The sequence below is a fragment of the Cimex lectularius genome, unplaced genomic scaffold (assembly GCF_000648675.2).
Source record: "Cimex lectularius strain Harlan isolate CLEC.00 unplaced genomic scaffold, Clec_2.1 scaffold226, whole genome shotgun sequence".
NCBI classification, from domain to species: Eukaryota; Metazoa; Arthropoda; class Insecta; order Hemiptera; family Cimicidae; genus Cimex; species Cimex lectularius.
Genome location: NW_019392846.1, coordinates 1257082 through 1283628, shown reverse-complemented (window position 1 = coordinate 1283628; position 26547 = coordinate 1257082). Strand labels below are relative to the sequence as shown.

Below are 26547 nucleotides of genomic sequence, written 5' to 3'. Positions count from 1 at the left end.
ACCTATATACTACTTCATATAGGTAAATAATTCCACTACACGTTTTAGGTAAAATTTTGGAAAAGATTCTATTAAAAAGAACTCTTCCAATTCTAAATTCTCACAATATAATCCCACCGATCGGTTTGAGTTTCGTAACTGCCATTCAACCATCCAAGTGTCATCGTGTGGTAGACATTATCTCTTCTTTTGAATCCGCTCCAGTTGTCGAAAATTTCACAAAGTATGTGCATCAGTAGAGATAGTGCTGTAAAACAGTAAATCTTCCACCGATTTATGTGGAGTTTCAATCTTCATAGAGGTCATTAGACAGGTGAAGAAAGAAGAAGACTAATTGTTGGGTTCACCAAGTGTGCTTCATAACCTTAAACCCAAAACGCTTTTATAATAGTTTTTCCATGTTAATCGTTTTCTGCACTCTTGGGAAAGTATGTATATTATTTTATTTTGTTGATTGTTGATTGTATATTATTTGTTTTAATTTTTAATAAATAGGCCCTGATGATGGCATTATAAATTGCCGAAATCTTGGTGAACCCAACAATTAGTCTTCTTCTTTCTTCACCTGTCTAATGACCTCTCTGAAGATTAAAACTCCACATAGATTATCTGCAGGTCGATCAACAAACATCATATCTTCCACTGATTAAAAAAAAATTCTCAGTCATTGTTCGTTACAAAATATTTATTGCATTCTTATAACAATTCGGTTTCCACTGATTCTAAAAAAATAGCAAATAATAAATAATAATGTCTGACTTTTTTGAAATTTCGTTAGTGACAATTCCGCTTGTAATACAAGTTTTTGAGTACAATCTTTTTAAAAAGATAGTTACTACTCACAGTAAGTTGCTTTCAGCAAGTTTTGGAGTAACTCTGGACCAACGAACTGCTTTTTTTGGATCATTTTCCGGAACAGATTCATCATCTTCATTGTTTCATTCACTTTCAAACATTTTTAATCAAGACGATTTTATTGTTGGAAGACGTGGTAGCAAAGGTTGTGTACGGTGCTTCTTCGTTTGCGGACAATTCATCGATCGAAAAGTCACCTCACCATCACTCCGGGGAAAAAATTCTTGTTCGGAAAAAATCTTTTTCGACGGTCGTGGACAGATTGGAAGCAAGGAAGAGATAAAAGCTGAATTTTTTCTACCTTCCCATTTGTAGAACATTAAGCTTGTTCTATCTCAGAAGGTAAATTTTTTAAATTTTGAATAAAAATCAAGAAATTGTGTTACAGAAAACAAATACAATCGAGCATAGTGTGGGCAGAAAGGAACAACTTGCCCGAATATACTGGAATATACAAACTGAAGCCAGTAGGGACAAACGGAATTGACTATGAGGTTCAACCAAACATTCCGGAGAATCCAGACCTTAGAATCACTAATCCTTAGATATACAGTCAACGCCCATCTCTCTTCCCAACCCCCATATTGACCTATCTCTATTATTTTATTAGAACATCTCTTTCATATTGACATCTTCATAAAAGATGTTTGCAAGATCCAACTACTAAAAATTCCAAACTAACCTCCAAGAGAGTGAGAGTAACTGTAATTAATCTATGTTTAGGAGTGCCATACCTCATACTGATCTGTATTACTTCTTGCGCCTTGGACAGATTGTTGATGATCAAATGATTTGATCTTGTTATCTGGTCTTGCAGATCGGGCCTGTTTATTTGCTTGTTCATTACCCAAAATTCCTTTGTGCCCTGGAGGTTAGGTAAGATATTGTTAGGTAATTAACCCCCTCAGATGCTATTCATGTTCACCCTCAATATTCAGGAAATGTTCCGTTTGTGGATGGGGAGTTATATATAATTAACTGGTCTATCAATTAAGAACCATTTCTTCACTTATCCTAGAAATTTGGATGATAAATGATTTTGTATGAATGAATCAGAATCTGTAGTATACATAATGATTCAAGAAGATTTTAAGAGCTTAATGTTAGTTTAAATCTAGTAACCTAATATTGATCTATATTAATGGCAATCCAAACGATTTAAAGAGTTTTATATCCGCTGTAAACAAAATTCAAAAACACTGAGCCCAGCTTTGTCTAAATACAAAAAGGCAGTTTCATTCTTAGGACTAATACAATGTTGAGGGGATGTGAACATCATGATTTTTGACCAAATAAACATAAGAGTGATACTTTTTGCTGATCCTAAATGATAATGACTTTAAATTCCTGTTTGAGCGTCAGTTAAGTAGACCCTCATAACTAGACTTAAAAAAACACACTTTATTTTGAAGATTATTCAGAAATCGTGAGATGCGGTCTGGTGTGATGTAGGTTTCAGAAAAACATTTTCTTTATCGTGCCAAGGTTTCGATCTTTATTGAGATCATCTTCAGGGCATGGGGTTTACAAACATTGTTTAAATTTAACAATTAATTACATGTAGGATGTGGGAAAAAGTGAATTTATACAATGCAAAATATATTTTTTATATTCAATCAAAGTATTTGTCTTCTGTGTAATTGTGCCATTCTTGCGTGTCGTGTTGAGAGTGCCATTTATTTTGAAGGGAGAATATTTGGGTTACAAGACAAAGGTTTAAAAAATGAGAGGGTGTTTATGGGAATTTGTGACTGCTAACGAGATGTGGTGGACCTCTGTACTCATCTGGGACCGGTTGGTTTCGCTTGCGTGCTGCTCATAAAGTAGCTTTTTTTTTAAAACGAGGGTTCTCGAGCAGATGTCATATAACCCTCAGGGTGCCGGAATGCAGGGCCGCTGGATTCGAACCTGGGACCTTGAGCTTACAGTGATGAGCGCCGTGTCAACGCCTAAATCGTTGCGGCCACCGACGCCCCTTTTAAGTGTCAGCTGTTCCATTCAATTATATTAAATAATTTTTAGTTCGAGGACGACAACCTGTTGTCTTATTTGTAATAAGCCTTAATCACAGCGACTACGCAAAACAAAATAGACTTCAAATAGTTCGGTTAAAACTGAATTAACAATTGCCAAACGTAAGTTAATTTAAGACAGATTTCACTGGAAGTGATGAGGTATCCAGATTTATTGATTTTCCATTGTCCAGGTAGAGGAGAGAGAACACAAGCAAAGAAGGGGTTTCAGGAAAATTTGCGTATATAGGGGCGAATAGAAAATCCCTTAGAGGGGTGACCGCAAACATCCTTTTGCTTTTTCGAACAGGAGGAAAAACAGTGTACCTAACTTAAAACCCTCTCAGCCTCACTCTCTTCAACAAGACTCCGTACAACTGTAGTTCGGACTTTCGTAAATAAAAACACTCCTTGTAGTTAGTCAGGATAAATGGGAGATTTAAGAAGTTCGAAAAGTGGCTAAAGGCGGAGTCGTGTCTGCGAAACATTAATATTGATGCTGCCGTGCTTTTTACGTCCAACTCCTTCGTCAATGTTAGTCATTTATCTTTTAAAATTGCTCCGATTGTTGGAAAGTCTACCCTTCAGCGATTTTAACGTTTTCTTTCAAATAACAAGGGTTATTCAGTTTTGTCAGTAGATCTAATTAAGGATTTTTCAAGAATACGTTTCGCATCAAGATTAGAAACGACTTGTATAAATGGCCATACTTAATAAGTACAATAAAAAAATTTGAATAGGTCATATTATTATACAGGGTGAATTGCTACTCGTGCTACAAACTTCACCAGTAGATTCTTGACCCTAAAATGAACAAAAAAGTTCATATTGACCATGGTCCGATTCTCAACCATTTCAGAGTAATTTCGCTTTTTATCGATTTTGAAAGATATCACGTCCTGGCGTCGGAAAATCGTGATATCTTTTAATCTAAACATTTCTCTGAAAATCTAATAGCACCGTTGAAATTCCCGTTAATTTTTCAATAAGAAGATGACGGTGGCAAAATGTTTGGGCTAATTTTTTGTGTTTTATTTCAGCCAGAACTACAAAAAGAGTGGAAAATTGTGTAAATCGGAAAGTGTATAAAGTAATCCAGAGTTTCTAATTTTAGTCTCAGAAGGCAGCAAATTTGAGGAAAACTACCTGATTTAATAACGCTTCCAACGCACTCGTCATTTTCTTATTTAGTGGTTGTGAGACCAAGATGTTGATGACAAAAAGAGAAAAAATGGTGGTTCTATTTGTTAAATAATAAAAGTATTGATTTTTTGATTAAAAAAGAAACATCCAATATTTCCAACCGTTTTAAAAATGTACCAAAACAAGATTGCGAAAATCTAATTTATTAAGCGTTGTCCAGTAAAATGGATTAATCCACTTAGGTACAGACGAATCCCATCTCTTAAATGAGTTTTTGGATTTCAATTACTACAAGTTCAATAACAAATTTCTATCGCTTCGTAAAGAAATAAATGTTGACATTTGAAAAAAAAAAATGGTGAAAATAAAATATCTATTACTTTTGGCGGGTGAGAGACTCGCGGCCAAGTGTTAAAATTAATTGAGGTTATTCAACTTACTTCACATCTTAAAAAGATAGCTATTTTTAAAGATTCCTTTGCGATGGGATCTGATGGTACACCAGAGATGTTTGTTAAAACTTGCTCTTCATCGATTCCTCTGCCACTTACAATTATTTTCCAAAGATGTGTAAGGGAAGGCATCTTTCCCGTTAAATGGAAATATTCTTACGTGGTTCCTGTTTATAAGAAAGGTAATTCCCACTTGATTGTTAATTACAGACCCGTTTGCAAATCTTCTGTTTTCGCCAAGATGTTAGATTCCGTTCTTGCTAAGGCCCTTAGCATGGCTTTTCAATAATATGTTAACATCAATCATGTGCTACTGAATTTTTTGTACATAAATCTACAAGAACAACTTTTGTTGTTAAGAAAAAAAATTAAAGAATTTGAAGAGGACGATTCAGTAGTGCGATATTGATTCCATTGTATGTTAAACGAAGAAAAATTAATCGATGCATAAAAAATAATTATAAATATTTAAAAGATTAGGGCACTCTGGTAGCCAAGTATTCAGCGTGTAGTTTGTTTACTTTTATAAATAAAAATCTGATGTTGGATAAATCGAACGTACTGACATTTTAAAATAGCTCGAAAAATAACATTCGTCAAATTTACAGCAGCAAAAACATCTTCTTTTTCTAAATGAGAAACTTCTTTGTGATAAGACGGCGGAAGTCTTGGTTTAAGCTGAATATTTTTTCGTTGTTGTTGGCCATGTCGGATTTCCTTTCAGTACATTTTATCTTCCGGAAAAGAAGCCATCTTTATGTAAACTTTGTCAAATCCTTCTTACATTTTCCAGCTGCTTTTCAACATATTTTTCTCAGTTCTTTAGTGTTTCTAAGAATTTATATAGTTACCAAAAACAATTGTGGGGTTAAATGGTTTTATGAAAATATTTTGAAAAAGGCAAGAAAAATTTGACTCAATAATATAGAATAAAGAAATAAAATAATAATAATACAAATAAAAAATAGAATCACATGCCAACTTTTTTTTTTTTTTTTGGTAAGACTAGGTAAGACGGGTATTTATTCTAGCATGAGAACCGCTGATAAAGAACAAGGGGTGGATTTCTGGTCTTGCCAGGACTGGATTTGCTGACTGGTCCTTAGGTCATCATGGCGCGCCGTAACTTGTATTTTTCCTTAAACTCGTTAAATAATTAGATATAAAAATAATTTAATTTAATTTTGTAATTAATTTACTATCATCACTTTTATTGTTGTTGGAAATACAACTTAAATAGTTAAATAATTTATGTCTAAAGAATGTCTAAAGTCAAAGTATGAAAAATTGAGGAAAACTAATTGAAAATCTTAGTTCAGTTTGATAAAATAGAAACATGCAAATTAAGATTAATCTGTTGTACCACGTTCATATAACAAACACTATTGAAGTTATCAAATTCCAATGTTACCAACTTACTACGCACTCTCGACACGACACGCAAGAATGGCACAATTACACAGAAGAAAAACACTTTGAGCCCTGAAGATGATCTCAATAAAGATCGAAACGTTGGCACGATAAAGAAAATGTTTTTCTGAAACCTACATCACACCAGACCGCATCTCACGATTTCTAAATAAATAAAGTTACCAACTTATTGAAACGAAATTCTCTCTTCTTTTTTTGCATTATTTATAGCGATTGCCCCTTAGATAGACCCTTTCATTTCCTCTCAAGTCAAGCGTATGTGGCCAGGGAGCTTAACATTCCCAGAACAAGTTTCCCAAGGGACTTTCATCGCTACCAAGATACTAGATGTTTCTCAAGAAGGCATGAATCAAGTCGCCATCGTGTCACATCTCAGGGAGAAGTTTTATTGTTTCGACGTACTGCGTAATCGACATTCCACCGCTGTTGATATCAAGCAACGACTTCAAAAAATTATAAATGTAGATGTCAGTTTATGCACTGTAAGTTGAAGACTTTCAGAAGCTGAATTACATGCGAGAAGGCCTGCTACTTGTCTATAACTTCTGACAAGCCGAGAACAGCTTCGCAAGAAATCACATCAATTGGTCAGAGCAAGATTGTACTAAAATCTTATTTTCGGATGAGTCAAGGTTTTGTTTGAGGCCTTCTGACGACCGAGAGAGTATGTATCGTAGTGGCATATAAGGAACAACTTCTTCTGATAACACATCTTCAATGTATCGCCCAGCTGTTAGGGAATCCTCGATGAAGTTCAAGTTTGTGCGACCTTCCATAGAATGCCTGCCCAAATGGTTACCTCCATAGCTACTCAGGAGTGAAATTGTCGTGGGGATATATCCCTCTCATGTTCTTCCCCAAATCCTCTTGAGGTCTTCTGACTTTTTCATTTCACACTGTACCTTACATAAAAATTAATTAATTGAAAGAAGTAATTTGGTCAATAGACTACTAAATATAATGGATTTAATAAGAAAACGAAGTATAACTTCACTAACAGCTCCCCGTGGCCACTTCATATCCGAGAATCGAATCCTGATTACAGGACATTTGAAAAATGGCAAAAAGGAGGGAAAATTCGACCGGTTGTAGGTTGAGATGGGAAGTTGGTGTCCGAGTGGATCGAAGTCACGATAGCTCAAGCACGAGCAGCTGCGTATTTAGCCGAAGGTCGTGGGTTCGAATCCCGCTCGTGCCATTAGCTTTTTTCATCTCAACTAAAAACTTTGTTATTATTTGAACGAGTGCTATCATCGTATTAGCTTCTGGACGAGGATTTGTTTAGTTTATATTCTTTGCCATTAATGTTTGCGTGTTAATTTTCAAATATATTTACATATGCAGTGATAAAAACAGGTTTTACAATCCAACTAATAAATTAAGCCAATCAACAGGAGATGCATAGGTAACCTATTTGGCTGATTTCAATTAATTAATCTTTAAGTAAGGTATTGGTTAAGATGAAAAAGTCGGTGTCAGGAGCGGGATTCGAACCCACGATCTAAATACGCCGCTGCTCGACCTCTGGTGCTGTCGTGAATTCGATTGACCAAATAAAATCTTTTCAGTTAATTAATCTTTAAGTAAGTATTGGTTGAGATAAAAAAGATTAAAGATTAATTAATTGAAAAGAATTTATTTGGTCAATCGGACCACGAAACCTAATCAATTTAATAAGCAAAATTAAGTATATTTCACTATAGCTCTCCGTGGCCATTTCATTTGTCGCCGAGAATCAAATAGATTACACAACATTTGAAAAATGGCAAAAAGGAGGGAAAATTCAAAAGGTGAGGTTGAGATGGGAAGTTGGTGTCCGAGCGGATCGAAATCACGATAACTTAAGTGGTAGAGCAGCGGGTTCGAATCCCGCTCGTGGCACTAATTTTTTCATTTTAACCGATACCTTACATAAAGATTCAATAATTGGAATTTAAAAAAATCAGTTAAAACATAAACTTCTACGAATTTACCAGGTTGTTGTGTAAAGTTTAAGTAATTTTTTCTTGTAAATATTGACAGATTTACACGTTTACAGAAAAGTTGCCCCTACTAATAAGCTTTAAACGCGTGTAATTAATTTCTGAAAGGACAGTTTTTCACCAGTGTAAAGTCAACGCTTAATTTCTAAATAATTGATTTTTCGGTTACAAATTATTAAGAAAATTAAGATAAGATAAGATAAATTAATTTTGGGTAAAATTGTTTTACTCAGTTTAATTTTTCAGTTATTTTAAAAAAAATCTATATCTTATATTTTTCTTTGAAAATAGCCTGTAAAAATGATAACAATTACAAGTATTTATTAAAACTTTAAAAAAACATAAAAAAATAAAAAGAAGGTGGTCACTTTATTTGCCTCTCAGTATAGTTATATAACAAAACGAGTGTCCGGCGTTTTTGTCTTTGAGCGTATTATCGGTTTTAATTAAATAATTGAATTTTGACTCTCTGTTGTTACTTTTATTGTTTCATTATATAAACAAAGTGCAAATTATTAGTAGGTACGAAGTAGGGCAGTAGCTATTTCCATTCAAAATTTCAATTAATTAAAAATTGAATATTCCCTTCCTTGTTGTAACTAAACTAAACAAAATCTGATCGCCAGATGGCTCAAGTTGTTGAATTTCTCACGGCAGAGATGTTTCATTACACGTCCCAGAACAGCCGTAAACCATCAGCCTTTAATCAACTCTCGGCGTCCCGGGAGAGGCTGATCTAATTTTTACCAATATGCCTTTAGGCCCTCTTGTCTGTTACGCCCTCAATAAATCGTCTGGCAAAGCAATTCCATCGGCAGTTCGGGAAACAATATACTAAATTGGATTCAATGGATCAGGTATTTTAAACCGCTGCGAACGATCAACTTTTTCCCAGTTATTTCCCCCTCGCCGTTCATTATTCACTGGACATCCCTCTATATTTCAAATAGGAATGATCTATTCGACGCACAACGCTAAAGGTAGGGTGATTTTTCCGAGCAGAATGTGAATCGGATTATAATTGCTACAGGAAATGCTCAAAACACCGTTTTGTTTTTAACCATGGTTGGATAGAACATCCCCGTAAGATTTTTTTCATCGATTCAATCAAGAAATTTATTTTCCTATACTGAGAAAATGAAGAGGAGAAAGAGCGAAGTGAGAGGGCAAGCAATATTATAGCCCGTTTGGGCGCAGTGTCCAAAATCATGGCCTTTTTGGAAGCACCTAGTCCTAAATGGGGCTCAGCCAACGTGGTCTTGATGAGTTTCGTGAATATGTCGTGTTTGTATATTTCTAAGTGTGTAGTGTTTAGTGACCGTTAGTCAATGATTATTCGGAGATCGTGAGATGCGGTCTGGTGTGACGTAGGTTTTAGAAAAATATTTTCTTTACCGTGCCAACGTTTCGATCTTTATTGAGATCATCTTCAGGGCCTGGGATCTATAAATATTGTTTACATTTTACAAATACATGTAGAATGTGAAAAAATTAATTTACACAATGCTAAAAATTTTAAATTAAAAAAATATTAATTTATACAATGCTAGAAAATTTGAGATTAAAAAAGTATACAATGCTAGAAAATTTTAGATTAAAAAATAAATATATACAATGCTAGAAAATTTTAGATTAAAAAATGAATATATACAATGCTAGAAAATTTTAGATTAAAATTGAATATATACAATGCTAGAAAATTTTAGATTAAAAAATGAATATATACAATGCTAGACAATTTTAGATTAAAAAATGAATATACACAATGCTAGACAATTTTCGATTAAACATGAATATATATAATGCTAGAAAATTTGAGATTAAAAAAAATTATACAGTGCTAGAAAATTTTAGATTAAAAAATGAATATATACAATACTAGACAATTTTAGATTAAAAAATGAATATACAAAATGCTAGACAATTTTAGATTAAAAATGAATATATACAATACTAGAAAATTTGAGATTAATTAAGAAATGAATATATACAATGCTAGACAATTTTAGATTAAAAATGAATATATATAATTCTAGAAAATTTTAGATTAAAAAAATATTTATACAATGCTAGTATATGTGTCATTTTTGTGTGTCGTGTTGAGTGTGCCAGTTGGGGTAGAAAGACATTTTTATATGAGGAGTCGGCTTCTTTTAGGTGAAAGGAGCCGACAATGGGAAAAAACGTGGGTCGGTTCGGATAATCAGGCCGATATGTAAAATTTAAACAATGTTTGTAAATCCCAGGCCCTGAAGTTGATCTCAATAAAGATCGAAATGTTGGCACTTTAAAAGGTTTTTCTAAAACCTACTTCACACCAGACCGCATCTCACGATCTCCGAATAATTATATTTCTAACGTTTTAAGTATATCCGTTTTTTAAAGTCAAGCAGTAATCTCAAGTTTATATTTACATATTTATTGTTGTTTAAAACCAAAACGTCCCCAAAATAGGACAGTTATTTTCCAGTTAAAGACAAATTAAATAACACCAGGTACAATAAATAAGTAATCCTTTTCGTACAAGAACTTGTCCAATTCCGATTCCACTAGTTCCGTTCCAGGCTTGATTTTCACTCAAATTTTTGACTTTTTCCTACCCACAACTGTAGAAAGACGACGAATTAAAAAACATAATGCTAAATTGTGTAGCAATTTCTACGGGGGTTGTAAAGAAATATCAACTTTTTTCTAACAATTCATGGTGTTTATTGAACATCAATTTTTAGAAAAGATTTAATAAAGAGATTAACTGATTTGAAGGTTTTTATTTACCTGTAATAAGTTGCCCGTGGTGGAATTGGCATACAGCGTCTGCCTCATACCAGGTGATTCTGTCTCTGAAATATCTGTAGAAAACCGGGTAGCCTTCTTCTGGGAGGAGCCATACGGAGCTGAGGTTTACCTGGAATGAAGCAATAAAATATTGTTTTTATACTATGACTGTATTCTTACGTACAGGAACAAGAAACGAAAGTAGTTTCTGTGAAGGACAAAAACACCCACTTTTCTTTAAGAAATTGCGTAAGTTGTACCGTGCTTTCGAAAGTTTTAGTAACTGGAGACTGTAACTAGTCGAGGGTGTGTTTTCGGGCCTTGTGTGGCTCATTGGCCGAGGGGTAAAGTCAGCAGTAACTGTCCAAGTCTCACCGCCCTCTCCACGAACTTCCCTCATTCTAAGTCACTCTTCAAACATAGTGGACAACCCTCTCCCCGAGACCGCAATGACCTTTCCTTTCCGACGTATAACTCCGCGGGGAGGAGAAAGTTAATTAAATCCTCAAGGAGTAGGTGGCCTCGTCAATTCGATAGATTCTATAAACAGGCCGCTTTGAATATTAGTTAAAACGAGACGCTAACTTAATCGATAAACTTATATGAGCCTATTTTAGTTTCGGCAAGATAAGATAATGGGAGTATCTTGGTTAAGCAATTTTGAAGCACATGCTCATGGAAAGTGGTTTGATATATTAATAATAAAAGTCTGGAATGTAAATTAATTATAATAATTTTATCAAAAGTTTCATTTTAATTCTCTAGTTTTCGTGGTCCGGTTGACCAATTAATATCTTTCAATTAATTAAGGTTTTTAGTTGAGATAAAAAGTAATGTCACGAGCGGGATTCGAACCCACGACCTTCGGCTAGATACGCCGCTACTCTGCCACTTGAGCTATCGTGACTTCGATCCACTCGGACACTAACTTCCCATCTCAACCCCACCTTTTGAATCTTCTTTACTTTTGAATAATAGCAAAAAGGAGGGAAAATACAAAAGGTGGGGTTGAGATGGTCGTGGGTTCGAATCCCGCTCATGACACTAACTTTTTCGTCTCAACCAAGACCTTAAATAAAAACAATAATTTATTTAAATAAGTAATTTGGCCAATAGACCACTAAACATAAATGGATTAAAAATAATTTTGGCTGCCTTTTCAAAACCTGCATTATTTTCTGCACCAGCCCAATAATTAATTTTTTACGCAAATTTATTATTTCATAAAAAAATCCAAGAAAACAATTAACTCACTGGACAAGGTGGCTCTGGAAAGGGTGAAATTGAAAGGATTTTCTTTATTTTTATTCTAAAGAGTGTAAAAGGATTAGTAACAAAATGAAGGTACACAACAAATTATTATTCTTTTGTCTTTACGTTTTAATTCAACTATTAATCTTTATACTTATTAATTATAGAAAATAAACAAATAAATCCAAGCGTCAGGTATTGGTTGAGATAAAAAAGTCAGTGTCAGTGAGAAGTTGGTGTCCGAGTGGATCGAAGTCACGATAGCTCAAGTGGCAGAGTAGCGGCGTAACTAGCCGAAGGTCGTGGGTTCGAATCCCGCTCTTGACATTGACTTTTTTATCTCAACTAAAAACCTTAATTAATTTCATTTTAATAATGATAATGTACATATAATCTGAGAATGCTTATCCACTTATAAATAAACAACTTCGTCGACAAAATTATGAGTAAATTTCTCCTTCGAATATATGATGTATTTTCCTCATTGTATGTAATATATTATTGATTGGCCATGCCTACATTGAGGACACAACACAATTTCTTTTAAACGATCATTCTTTTAACTCATTTAAAGATTAGACGTCGAAAGTTATTTACAAACACAACATACGATTTAAAAAGTGGAAAACCACAGTTAACGACAATTTGATAAAACACAAATTAACTTTATTTATTACTAACAAGGGAACTACCAGGTTGGTGGGTCACGAATTTGGGTCACATTTTTTTTGCTACTCTTACACTTCAAAATATCGGACACGTATCCGCCATGTCTTGAGAATAGACACTGGTTCCGCAAAAAAAAATTGACCTAATTTGCTTAAAGGATGTTTGTTAAAATATTCAAAAAATAAACAGAATTTGGTTGATTTTTCTTTTTTAAATCATACCGAATTGGAATATTTTCTGTCCTACTCGTAGAACATTTTTATTTTTATGCTATTCATTAGTGAATAAATATCAAAAATAATACATTTTTTTAAAATTGCTAAATAACGATTTATGCTATGTAAAGATGCGGTGAAATGATTCTTTTAGTCGATTCGAGCAAGTAGAACGGCGAAATAAAAATATTAAAAACGGAAAATTTCCACTTAAAATTTTTTTTTGGAAACCAAAGCCTATTCATATTTTATTGGAGGGTAGAATCAGTAAAAAAGTTTGGTTCGAATCCGTGATCCATCAACTTGGTCGTCTCCCTGTAAGACTGAAAAATGAAATATAACGAATAGCCGAATTCCTACTTCAACCACACTTCCTGACACGCTGCGCTGTACCCTGTGCTTTTTAAGTCCTTTGACCTGGAAAATCGCGAAACTGATTTCTTCAAAATGTAGAAAAAATTCTTATTTGGTTGAAAATATCATTCGATTAGTCTTCCAGCAAATATTGGGACGTTGAATGAAAAATTCATCGAGCGCAATCTCAAACCATACGTCAAAGAGGTCATTCCAGAGCTCCAGTTCGGTGTTTCCTCCAACCAAACATATTGATTGTACAGACTTTTTGAGGTCATTCACTCAATAATCCAAGGCAAATAGCACATCTACTTAAAATGGTGAAATGGAGAAATTCCTCTGACAGACCAAGCTAGCAAGGAAAGACAGTCCAAAATAACCGTTAACGACCAAATTACACAAAAGTGTGAATATCGTACTTGACAGTTTTCATTGAATTTAGTCATCAAAAATAAACAATTAAATATATAATGATGACGAATCTTGTCGGCTATAAAAAACGGAATACAAGTACTTGAAATTTTTTGAAATTTATGCATGCCATGACACGACACCGGTTTTCAGTCTAGGTGACAGGCTTATTAATAGGTGATGGCCGGATAAAAAAGCCATCCCCCTGGCATCATCAGGAGGAGGGCGGAGCACATCTGTCGCGGGGTCTAAATCTTTAATCCCCTTGCTTGGAATGGCAGAATGAAATAAACATTAATAACACTCGTGATATTTTTTTTGTTTTTGTCCTTTTTCGGTATATTTATCATGTTTACCTTGATTAGGAGGGAGGGGTTTAGAGGCGAACGCGGCTCGGTGCTTTGTCATACTGTCTGAAACTTCTAGCGAGCAGAAAATCCATTGTACGTTCTGTGCGTCTACATTTAAGCCTCCAAAGTTTCCAACTGCGAATAAAACCCGACTCGACTTGTAAAGGCCGGGGGGGGGGTCGGAACTTCTTTTAATAAGAACGAACAATACTCCGACTCATTGGAAAGAGCGGATATTGGTCGACGGGAGACTGCTTACTATCGAACAGAGGGCCTTTATATTGTTTCACAGCAGTAAACCCTTAACGCGATAAATAACCATGAACTTTATTAGTTCAGAACATCAACGTAATGTTTGCCCATGTGGAGATGGGAAGAAAGATGGCAAATCGTATAAGAGAGAACAAGAAAATGGCAACTGGGTAGAATAAAATGGGAGTTTCATGGAGAAAGAGAGACAGAACACGTGAGTTACGTTGTGGAAAAAATACAAAATATGACAAGAAATGAAAAATATGAAAAGCCGATACGATGAAAAAGTTATTTAAAAAATTAATTAAATTAACCTCGATATCAGATGTACTAGCTAAACAAAAAAATAATTAACCTATTTATTTCTTTTGTTCCTTTTCTTCGGAATATTAAATTATAATATTTTAAAGGATTACAATTAATTAAAGTTTTTAGTTGAGATAAAAAAGTCAATGGCACGAGCGGGATTCGTACCCACGGCTTGATACGCCGTTGCTCTACCACTTGAGCTATCGTGACCTCGATCCACTCGGACACTAACTTCGCATCTCAATCCCACCTTTTGAATTTTCCCTCCTTTTTGCCATTTTCAAATGTCGTGTAATCGGATTGGATTCTCGACGACAAATGAAATGGTCACGCAGAGCTTTAGTGAAGTATACTTCATTTTAAATCATTAAATTCACTAATTTCGTGGTCCGTTTGACCAATTAATATACTACAATTAATTAAGGTTTTTAGTTGAGATAAAAAAGTCAGTGTCACGATCGGGATTCGAACCCACGGCCTTCGGCTCGATAAGCCGCTACTCTACCTAAAAAGGAGGGAAAATTCAAAAAGGTGGAGCTGAGATGAGAGGTTAGTGCTCGAGTGGATCGAAAACACGATAGCTCAAGTGGTAGAGCAGCGGTGTATCTAGCCGAAGATCGTGGGTTCGAATCCCGCTCGTGCCATTGACTTTTTTATCTCAACTAAAAACCTTAATTAATTGTAATATATTAATTGGTCAAGCGGACCACGAAATTAGTGAATTTAATGATTTAAAATGAAGTATACTTCACTAAAGCTCTCCGTGGCCATTTCATTTGTCGTCGAGAATCCAATCCGATTACACGACATTTGAAAAATGGCAAAAAGGAGGGAAAATTCAAAAGGTGGGGTTGAGATGGGAAGTTGGTGTCCGAGTGGATCGAGGTCACGATAGCTCAAGTGGTAGAGCAGCGGCGTATCTAGCCAAAGATCGTGGGTTCGAATCCCGCTCGTGCCATTGACGTTTTTATCTCAACTAAAAACCTTAATTAATTGTAATATATTAATTGGTCAAGCGGACCACGAAATTAGTGAATTTTAAAGGATATGTGCTTACATTCTCATACTGCCTTTATATATTTGCCATGTGAACTAAAATGAACCCACATCATTAAAAGCTTTTTGTAGAAAAAAATGTAGGTGATCCGAGACACCAAGCTTCATGAACCTGATTTGCTAATTTTCATCTCCCGATTCAGCAATTGTGACCTAATCCACGCCAATCCGTTGCTTCTTAGACCCACGTACTGACACATAAAAAAAGATGCTGAAGCCTGAATATTCCCCGCATACATTTTACAAGTAAGAGGAGGATTTTTGCGTAAAAATGAACCAGTATTGATCCTACTTCCTACTACTTTTTTTTCTTGAACTCCGATGTCGTACTATACATTAAAAATACAAAACAATGCAAAAATAAAGTCCTATATGCTATTTATACACATTCGAGATCCTTTTGATAAAAAATGAAGAAGATGTCAGTAAAAACTTTCCTTTAAGGGAAACTTTTCTCCCTTTCTTCTCTTGCGGTAAACTTTAAAGTTTGGGCATGTAAGACTAACTTATTTTACTTACCATGAAATAAGCATCCTTAGCAAACACCTGTTAAGGCTAACTTTTCTAAATTAATTAACGTTTTTGTTAAACAAATGGTTTTAATTACTTTGCACACGTTTTTACCGTCACATTCACCCCTTTTAACCACATTTATCTCAGGGTGAAGCTCATACAAAAGGGCGTGTTCTTCCGGAATAAATAATACATCCGGATCAAAGGAGGATGGCCTCAGCAGGGAATTCGCAATGCTGAAGTCAGAATGAAATTTATCTCGGCTCCAAATCAACAAAGTCGGATCTAATTCATGTTTAGGGAAATGCGGTAATATCAATCGATCTAGCTGAGAAAAAAAAATTAATTACACATTTAATGTGGCGTTTCCTTGAAAGAATTTTAAGTTGTCTCAAAATCCTTAGAAATTTATTATGTCAATGTGGTAATTCATCAGCAACCTCACGCTTAATACTTTGAGCTTGTCATTTTCATTCGAAAAAAAATTCGGCATAGAACGATTCCGTCTTAAAACACAAAACTGTTGCATTATTTGAACAAAACCTATGATAGTGCAACTTATCGAACTCTACAGGCTGTCCCGAGAATAGAGGTCCATACTTTATCCTATTTGTACTATTTTGTACGAAAGAATCTTTTTTGTTTACTTTATATTACTTACATTATTTTTAACAGAAGTTTCGACAACTTAACGACTATTTTCTTAATAATTTCTAATCGAAAAATTAATTATTTAGAGAATAAGCGTTGACTTTATACTGGTGAAAAACTGACCTTTCAGAAATTAAGTACACGCGTTTAAAGCTCAATAGTAGGGGCAACTTTTCTGTAAACGTGTAAATCTATCAATATTTACAAGAAAAAATTACTTAAACGTTTCACAAGAACTTGGTCAAATCGTAAAAGTTTGTGTGTAAAAAGTGTTTTAACTGATTTTTTTTATTCCAATTTATTAATCTTTATGTAAGGTATTGGATGAAATGAAAAAGTCAGCGTCACGAGCGGGATTCGAACCCACGGCCTTCGGCTGAATACGCCGCTGCTCTACCACTTGAGCTATCGTGACTTCGATCCACCCGGACACCAACTTCCCATCTCAAAAAGGAATTTTGAATTGAAAAATGGCAAAAAGGAGGGAAAATTCAAAAGGTAGGTTGAAATGAGAAGTTGGTGTCCAAGTGCAGTTTCTTAACGTTACAATACAAAAAATGAATCTTATAGGAAGTTTAATATCCTTTCAATTAAATTAATCAAATGTATAGTAGGATTAATATTTTATGAGAAACGGAGGGGTTCTCAAAAAGTTGAAAGAATGAAGTAATATGAAAAGAGAAATATTTCTAGTATAATTGAGAATCAGACTTTGGATAATTGAAAACGAATTATTTCCTCTTAGAAATACATTTAAAAATACAAAAAAAGACTACTGACAAATTATAATATACTTCATTTATAAGCATATTCACATTCATTTCCCTCACTCAGGAAATCAAAAATGAGATCTATTTGTTTTGCAGTATATGATTCAAACTCATCTCCTCAATAAAGCATCAGGTGTAGGACACAGGTCAATCCTGAGGCCGACGCTGCTCTTCATTTCTCAGTTCGCTTGCTAAAAATGAATTTGGAAGAATAAAGCCCTTCAGCAACAGATAGAAGCTGAAAATAAACATTCCTAACTATTTGCATGTTCTTCACTAAACGCATTCAACTATTGGTTGAGGACTTTGACTGGTTCAACGCGATAACCTATTCAAGTATAAAACTAGATTCAAAATTGAAACTGAAAAATAAGGTCCTTTCGTGTCGAACTCCATAACCTACCCTCGTTCCAATTCGATATAATAACAGGTTTTCCACAAGGCTCAATCCTGAGTTGCTTAGAAAACCAGGTGGCAGTGCGCTCTTTGAGGATCAGTGCGCTTCTTAAAACTTGAAATGAAAAATTTGCGAGAATAAAGCGCTTCCGAATCAGGTGGATCCAAGATGGCACATGTAGATTCTGCAAGGAGGCAGCAGAGACACAACCCATTTACTAACAAACTGCGAAGCTACACTAGCCCGCAGGAGGAAATGTTTTGGGATGTATAGTGTGACCATAGAAGAGCTTCAACCACTGAAACCGGGCCTAATCAAGTTTCTTGATGAAATAGGACTCACCGATGTGCTTTAGGCAGAGCACGGGGGATACAATAGCTCTTAAAGGGCGCAGTATACTATACCCTGAAATTACATCTACATCTATATCAGGTGGAAGTTGAATATCATCTCTAAAATTAGCTGCATCTTCTTCACTAGGTTCAGGCCCTCGATCACCCACAAAATATCAATCGAGAGTATACGTTTTTACTTGTCCAAGATGATTAGTATAAAATTAGGTTCAAAACTAAAAATGAGATCCTTTCGCATTGTATTCCACAATTCACTCTCATCTTCATTCAGTGCAGAGATAGGGAATACATAGAAAGACTGCTCCTGATAAATTACAGTTAATACATATTCACATTCATTTCACTCAAGAACCCCAAAATGAGAACTTTTTTGCACTTCATGATTCACTCTCGTCCCATCAATTTAGCAGGTGGTACACGAGGCTCAATTCTGAGTCTCCCAGTGTTTTTTATTTTTCTAAAACATTTGCCAAAAACCTTGTGATATTGCGCTATAGTACGCCTTTAAATGAAGAACTCGTAAGAATAAAGCTCTTCAGAAACAAAAAGCAGTTAAAAGTAAATATTCCTAAAACTAGCAGCATAAGCTGAGATCCAGGTAAAGAAAAAGCAGTCATTAGAGTCCTGTTTCTATTATTCAGAAGAGAATAAACAAACGGAAAAAATGGATATATAAAGCTAAACCATACAATTATGCTCGTCCTTCCTGGTATAAAGTGGAAACGACCCAGATTCTAAGTGTTACAAATTTTTCCCACTTGCCATCTGGCAAATCTGGCAGATATTTGAAATTATCAGAGCTACATAAAACCACGGACATGGCCTGAATTAAAGGTAAATTGAAGATGAACGAGAATGAGGTTAGACACTACTTTTAACAAATAATAACCTAAACGAACTCTCTATGCTTGTTTATCGGGAAATATACTAACGCAGCCTGCTGAAAATAAATATATTAAACATATTCCTGTAACCTGAAGCTAATTAATATAAATTAATTCAGTCCGAAAATAGACATTTTGTTTTAAACATGTAAATGATGGAATATATATTTTTCTACCTCAATGAATAGTAATAAAATTAGTAAAAACAACATACTGCCAGGGGTTCCATTAAAAAAAAATTTATAATTAATACGCCGACAATTTTTAATCTATATCTTGATATGTGAACGTTTTCATTGGTTTTGCATATTAGGCGAGTGCGGTAGCAATAATAAAACACATCCAGCGGTAATTTCGTATCTTCCTGCTCACCCTCATTAAATACGGAATACAAGAGTACGCATTTCAGCGGTCAGAACCACCATGGGCCAGGGCTAGACGTGATACATATTTTACGAGGTTCTCTCTGTTCCCTTTGAGACATCATCCCACCATTGCCCATGCCAAATAAAATAAATAATTGTATTATTTTTTATCTGAAAACGGTACTTTTAGATTGCGTCCAGTTTTTTCGTCTGGAGTTAATGGTTTCAGCTTTTGTCATTTGAATAAAAAAATTTGGAATCTCAAAAGAAGCAGGTTGTTATCGGCTCGCAAAATGTATGGAGCAGATGTGACGGAAGCTTACCAATTTTCCACTTGAGGTAAAGCACCCTCTTAATACCGAAGTCGGAGAGTAGATGAGACTCAGTAATATAATTATTTATTTATATAAGGTATGTCTAAGCTCATAAGGAGTAGTGGATAACTTAATACTGCTTAGAAGTTGTTGAGAGTCAATGTATGAATTAATAATTTTAAAAAGAGTTAGTAAGTCGAAGTATAATCTGTGTGCTTTTAATGGGATTAAGTTAAACTGTAAATGAAACTGGTTATAATCGCTGTTTTTAGCCAGCTTTCCAGCTAAAAATTTATTTTGTACGCTCTGAAGTTTCTGATTTGCATGAGTAGTGTGTGTGGATTCCAGACTGGAGAACAATATTCAAGTATCTCACTATAGAGGAATATATTAATGCCATGGAATATACCTCTAAACCTTTTGAATATCGTGAGATAAAGCCTAGCGCTTTTAAAATTTATATTTATATGTTACACCACGATCATTTGTGTTGGTTTTTGAGGATAAATAGAAGCTGTTTATATTATAATTGTAAGTGATACAAGAGTTAAATATGAAGGAACTTGTTTTGTATGATTTTTCAACATTTAGTATTAAATTCGCTATTTTTCGTGGTCCGCTTGACCAATTAATATCATTCAATTAATTAAGGTTTTTAGTTGAGATAAAAAGTCAGTGTCACGAGCTACTCTACCTAAAAGGGTGGGAAAATTCAAAATGTGGGGCTGAGATGAGAGTTTAGTGCTCGAGTGGATCGAAATCACGATAGCTCAAGTGGTAGAGTAGCGGCGTATCAAGCCGAAGGTCGTGGGTTCGAATCCCGCTCGTGACATTGACTTTTTTATCTCAACTAAAAACCTTAATTAATTGAATTTAGTATTAAATTATTTTCAATGGACCATACATGAAGTGAATTTAAGTCAGATTCAAGCAGTTGGCAATCCTCATTAGATTTAATTATTTTTAATATTATATGTCACCGGCAACAAGTAGAGCAATTGAATGGCATATAACAAAAGGAAGATCGTTAATAAAAAATTGAACAATAGTGGGGAGAGATGAGCACTTTGTGGAACACCAGAAGATACCTTAATTGACTCAGAATAATATTTTCCTATTTTTACTACTTGGAGACGATGTGACAAATAATTTGAAAACCAAGATAAGACCGTTGATACCTACTGCTTAATAAATAAATAAATATAATTATTATAATTATACTTATTCATGTCGAGAGACATGTTTGTAACTCCTTCAACCTGATGATGAGCTTTAAGGCTTGAAATTCCGTTATTAAAAATAACAAACTGTGAGTGAAAACTCTTTTAAAGCTCATACATAATTAAGGTAAATGATGGCCAGTCGAAGGAAGCTTGATTGATATTTGATGACAAAATATTTATAATTTGTAATAGATATTTGCTGATATCGACGATAAATCTTGCGGGCTATTACGTTTGTTTTGTTATTAAAAGTGATTGAATTGCAAAACATGTAGTATGGAGTACTTCACACTTGAAATATCCGTTTTTGTTTGTTTTTTGTTATTTGTTACCTGTTGATTTCCAGCAAAATATTATTAACATACAATAAAACTAATTATTTTTCTATTTAATAAGAATATTTGGATTCTTTCAAAATAGATTTTTAAATTTTCGTTTAATTTTAAACCTCAAAAACCCCTTAACTACATACCCTCCCTTGTACAGATCAATCCACGTTCTCCAAGTATTGTCCAAAATCATCGAAAGTCTCCTTTTAAAACGCCTAATAGCCATCTTAGATTTATATAAAATCATCCTTTTTCATAAAACCGGTTTCCATCATCGTCATTCTCCGACTCAGTAACGTTTCAGATTGACACTACTTTCTTTGCTTTAGAGACAGGAAGTTCGGGTGTGTTCTTTGACATGACCTAAGGGACTACATCCTATATCCAGGAACGTCTTGAGCTCAACGAAGAATGATATAAAATTTGGACAATGAAACTGAACGAGGACAAATGCAACCAAGTTAGGTTTATAGTTAACTGAACGGCATTACCGAAATTTACATTAAGTACTTAATGTTTACTTAGAGAGCAGTCTGACTTATAATCCTCCACACAATACCGTACGAACTGAAGAAACGACTTGGACGACTTAAGACTTCTAGGACCGAAATCAGACATGACTTTAAAGAACAAACGATCATTGTCAATCCAACTAGTCCAATAACCCAAGTATTCCAGTCACAAGTCGTCAGAAGTCTCCTTATTTCGTCTCTCACTTAACTATTCACAATGACCTTAATATCCCCTTCATTAAAGAATTGATCAATCCAATCTTTCTACTCATCCGAACAGCTCAAACCTCTCTACTATATTCACTAGTTTTCATGGTCGGCTTGACCAATTAATATCTTTCAATTAATTAAGATTTTTAGTTGAGATAAAAGTGTCACGAGCGGGATTCGAACCCATGACCTTCGGCTAGATAAGCCGCTACTCTACCACTTGAGCAATCGTGACTTCGATCGACTTACTTCTCTACCATCTTCCTTCCAAGAGCTTGTGTCGACTCAAACCAGGATGGACCCACGATCTTCTCGCCCTTAATCCGCCAACCGTTGGAATGTTTTTCGGTTTTTTTCTTCGTAACAGGTGTTCTCTCACACCGTAGTATTCGTATTGTTTCCGAGTGTGTACAACAAAAATTTGAAGTTTGTAAAGGGATGATTACGGATTCCATTAAAAATACCTTTCTCACGCTAAGGATTCGTCCATTCGGTAACTCTGCTGAGCGGAGACATTCTAGTGGTGCTACGAAAATTGAGTTGTTTTCACACGCTAAGGACTTTTTAATACTATTGATACAATAACAATGACAATAAATACTATTGTAATTGTTATATATTGGACCTTCACCCCGAAGGGTTGTCACTCCTTCATGTGCTGACTCTAGGGTTATACCTCATGGGAGTTCACTTACTCCGTTATGCGGCTGGGACGTTAGTATCTTCCATAAGCCAGATGCCGAGAGATCGTCGCTTCCCAACGGGGTGAGGCTCCAACGGGGGCTTCCGACATCTAGGGCATTTCAGCCCCCTAATGCATGCAAACTGCTATGCCAAGTTAAGCCCAATCCTAGCTTAACTTCTTTATATAGTACAGTCGCACAAATAAATACATTCACATGTATTGCATTGTACATTGCACACATTCTGATTAGTCGGTGGAGTACTCGATATTCCTCCATTGACCTACACACAGTATTAATAATCTAATCTAAATTAAGATGGAGACTTTTATAAATATTTCCGCCATCGACCCTAAACACACGATACTGCTGGAGGGGCGATGGTAACGCTATATTTCACCATCGCCCTCACCACTGAGACACGCACTCACAAAACACCTTAACACAAAACACATAAAACAAATCTCTAAAGACTAAAAAAAACCATGCCCTCCAAAAAAAGCTGCACGAGGGACCCAGAAACCCCTGCCAGTGAACCATTCTTAAATTCTGAGGCATGCCTACACGTTCTATGTGAGGAGCCAAGGAATAACAAGCTTCTCAATATTGTATGACATTATCGTGATACATTATGAAAAATGAAATTTAAGGCAAAAGATCTGCCACGGGTGGTCTCGAATCCCATCAGTACTCATTGACCCACTATGGTATTTGGTCCTAAATAGACAACTCTTTTCTAAAATTTCATTGTTAAATAATATCAGTTACCCTAATACGTATAAATAAAGATACTTAAATCATTAACAGAAACCATTGTATAAAATATCTCTATCTAATTTCGTTTCGTCGTTCCCCTTCAATGGGCAGAGGCTCCATTAAAGTATCAGCGCGACGTTTAGGGGGCATTGTGTCAAGGAGCATTTATACTGGGGGTGGAAACGGGGGTGAGTCCAAATAAATAAGACAGGGGCCCACGAGGCTGGAGATAATGACTTTTTAATATTCTACACACAGTTTTCGCCGGGCAGGTAATCACTGGGAGGCTGAGTAATAGTCTTATTTAGGAGCCGGGCTCTGAAATTTTTACCAGCCCTCACTTTTACTTCTGACCTCACGTCGCCTATATTTTTATCAATAGAATTCCAATGGAGAAAGAATTTTGTTCTGAGCTCTCTTGTTGGAAATACAGAAACACTCAACTTTTCTCCAATTAGCTCTAGTTAAAGCCCAGGGATTATATCAAAGCGGAGTCCTTTTAACCTTTTAATTCCTTTGCACTTTCATTTTCCAATTATTTTCCCGGGGCATTTTGTTTTTGTTTGTCTGAGTTTTAAATTTCTAATTGGATGAAGGGCATTTTTCTTTTTGTTAAACTTTTAGTCTTTGCTTTACCAACAGCGCCAAATGCATATATTTGTTCTTTTTCTGCCTGGGATATTATAATTCAAATCATCAAGTTTTATTGCATTAAATTATTATGAAGTTTATTTATTGCCATTTAAACAGGAATACCGTACTGAAAGTTTTGAGGCAAAGGGGACGAGTGATTTACATATAGTTTTTGACTCATTTATAACTACATTGTCAGTAATTAATTTAATAATAGGTTAAATAACTTGGAGTTTGTTTTGTGGGTGTTTGTTACTTAATAATTTCTATTGTTTTGATTTGAATTTAGCTTATTTATTAAACAGATTTAAAATTTGATTCAACAGAAGTAACAATAAGAATGGTCAAATTCAACATCATCCTTCATGGCTTAACTTACTTAACATAGTACCAATTAAAAACCAGTAGCTTCATCAAACAATAACTAAGTATATTTTAAACATCACTGCTTCACAATAGAAAAGTTGAAAATAATTGTTTGGAAAGTGGAAGTAAACAATTTTTTTAAAAGGGCTTCGCAGCTTTTCGTTTCTTAATTAAATTGTACAAGAAAATAAAAATATATGTTCAGCATTATTCCTAGACATATCGCAAGTCATTGGCAAGATTTGTCAAGAAGGTTTAATACATAACCTAATAAAAATATACCCAAAATAATATGTTGAACTTTTGACCTTCTATCATTCCGAAAGTCTGTTCGAAGTTAAACAACAAGACGTATACTCTGATTTGTTTGAAAATAACGCTAACGTACAACAAGGAGCAGCATCCTAGGCCCCCTGCTGTACTCGTGCATACAAGTGAACTACCACTGATGAAAAACAACCGTCGTAAAAAAACAGCTCCTCTCTCAATCGAAAACTGTACCCATGCGAGACTGCAAATGACAGCAGTCACGTCTAGATATCTTACTTGGAAGGATACAATAAAAGACCAGAAGTCCGTACAGGGAAATTGGACAAATAGAAACTTAGTAGACAAACCAGTCTTCTTTAAAGGAAAATCCCATCCCAGAATTCAGTTAAATATTTAGGCATGGCAATAGATTAACAATTAAAGTGGAAAGTACATAACAAAAAAAACAGGAAAGAACTTGATTTCAAATATCATTTTTATTGTTGCTGGGAGGGAATTTCCGACTATCAATGCAAAATAAAATTAAGATTTATAATCACAACATATATGGGTGTATTACAGACAACATACCAAAAGAAGAAATACTAATGCAAGCAATCACAATACAACGGTTCCAAAATAAAGTTCTACAAAAAAATGGCAGGTGTTGGTATGTTCACATAGCGACATACTCAGAGATCTAAACATCCCGCATTTACTTCTGAAGAAGACAAAGAATAATGAGTGGACTAAAATGTATTTATTACTAATTGTAAAATTGGTTTCATTTGACAAGCTTTAATAAATAAATGCATTAATAAAAATATTTTAAAAAATTGTAGAAAAAGTAGAGAAAAATTTAACACTCTTTGGCAAAAAGGAGTAGGATTCCTTTTCAAATATTTTCTTTTTATACTTAATAACTATTTCTTATGAATGAGTAAATGTAAAATTACGTAATAAATATTTAAAAAAAAGTTTCTTTAGCTTATACTTATTGTAATGTATATGCACATTACTGGAAATTAAGCCCCAAAAGATCATTTCATGGTTAGCTGACTTACTATTCGGAACATCGTCACACATCTAAAACGAGTAAATGTTTATGTTTTAATCGAGGGTGTCACGTGACTTGGAATAGAGTTAGTTAGTGCGATCAACAACGAATGATTAAGGCATAATCATGTTAGAGTCTTGTTGCATTACACGTAATTTCCCATGCATCACATTAACGAGATAGATTGTGTATGATCAGGGCGCGACGTTTCGTAATTGAGTTAAATTGTGGTTGGCTTTTTCAACTGTACACATTTCGAAAGGTCTCAATGGCTTTACTTAAAATCAGTTTTATACGCTTAAACAAAACTTTAAATAATTGACATTTTTATTAATACTAATGGTAATAAACTAAAACCACTATCTTTTAAAGTAGTTAAACAACGTATGCACCAACCTTATCATTTCTAAACTAAAGCCAAGTTTGTCAGATCAGATCAGTTATATGTTACAAGTATTATCGTTTACTTAACCCCATTTACACATTTACATAACTTATTTTCATACTGTATATAACATATACTTTTTAGAAATAAAATTACGGAATAACTAATCGAAATTAATTTGAACGTTTTAATTAATTAATCAGGATATGATTTATTTACAACACAAATATTTCAAAATTTGTCCCACAGAGAACTTTACTTAATATACTTATACAAACGCTGTGCACAGAACCACATTGTTTTCTATTGCAATGGAATTTCTCAATAATTAAATTGATCCCTAGGCCAAATAAACCTTCAGATCTTCGTAGTTCATATCG

The 26547-nt window shown here is 34.5% G+C and overlaps 1 protein-coding gene across 3 annotated transcripts in view; it reads right to left on the bottom strand.

The window, feature by feature from the left end:
* LOC112127555 overlaps positions 1 to 26547 on the bottom strand; it is a 215320-nt gene that overhangs the window by 15256 nt on the left and 173517 nt on the right. For all 3 annotated transcript variants that reach the window (XM_024228669.1, XM_024228667.1, XM_024228668.1), the window contains one exon: positions 10651 to 10780. In XM_024228669.1, the coding sequence (XP_024084437.1) occupies positions 10651 to 10780 (130 nt within the window). The remainder of the gene's footprint in view (positions 1 to 10650; positions 10781 to 26547) is intronic.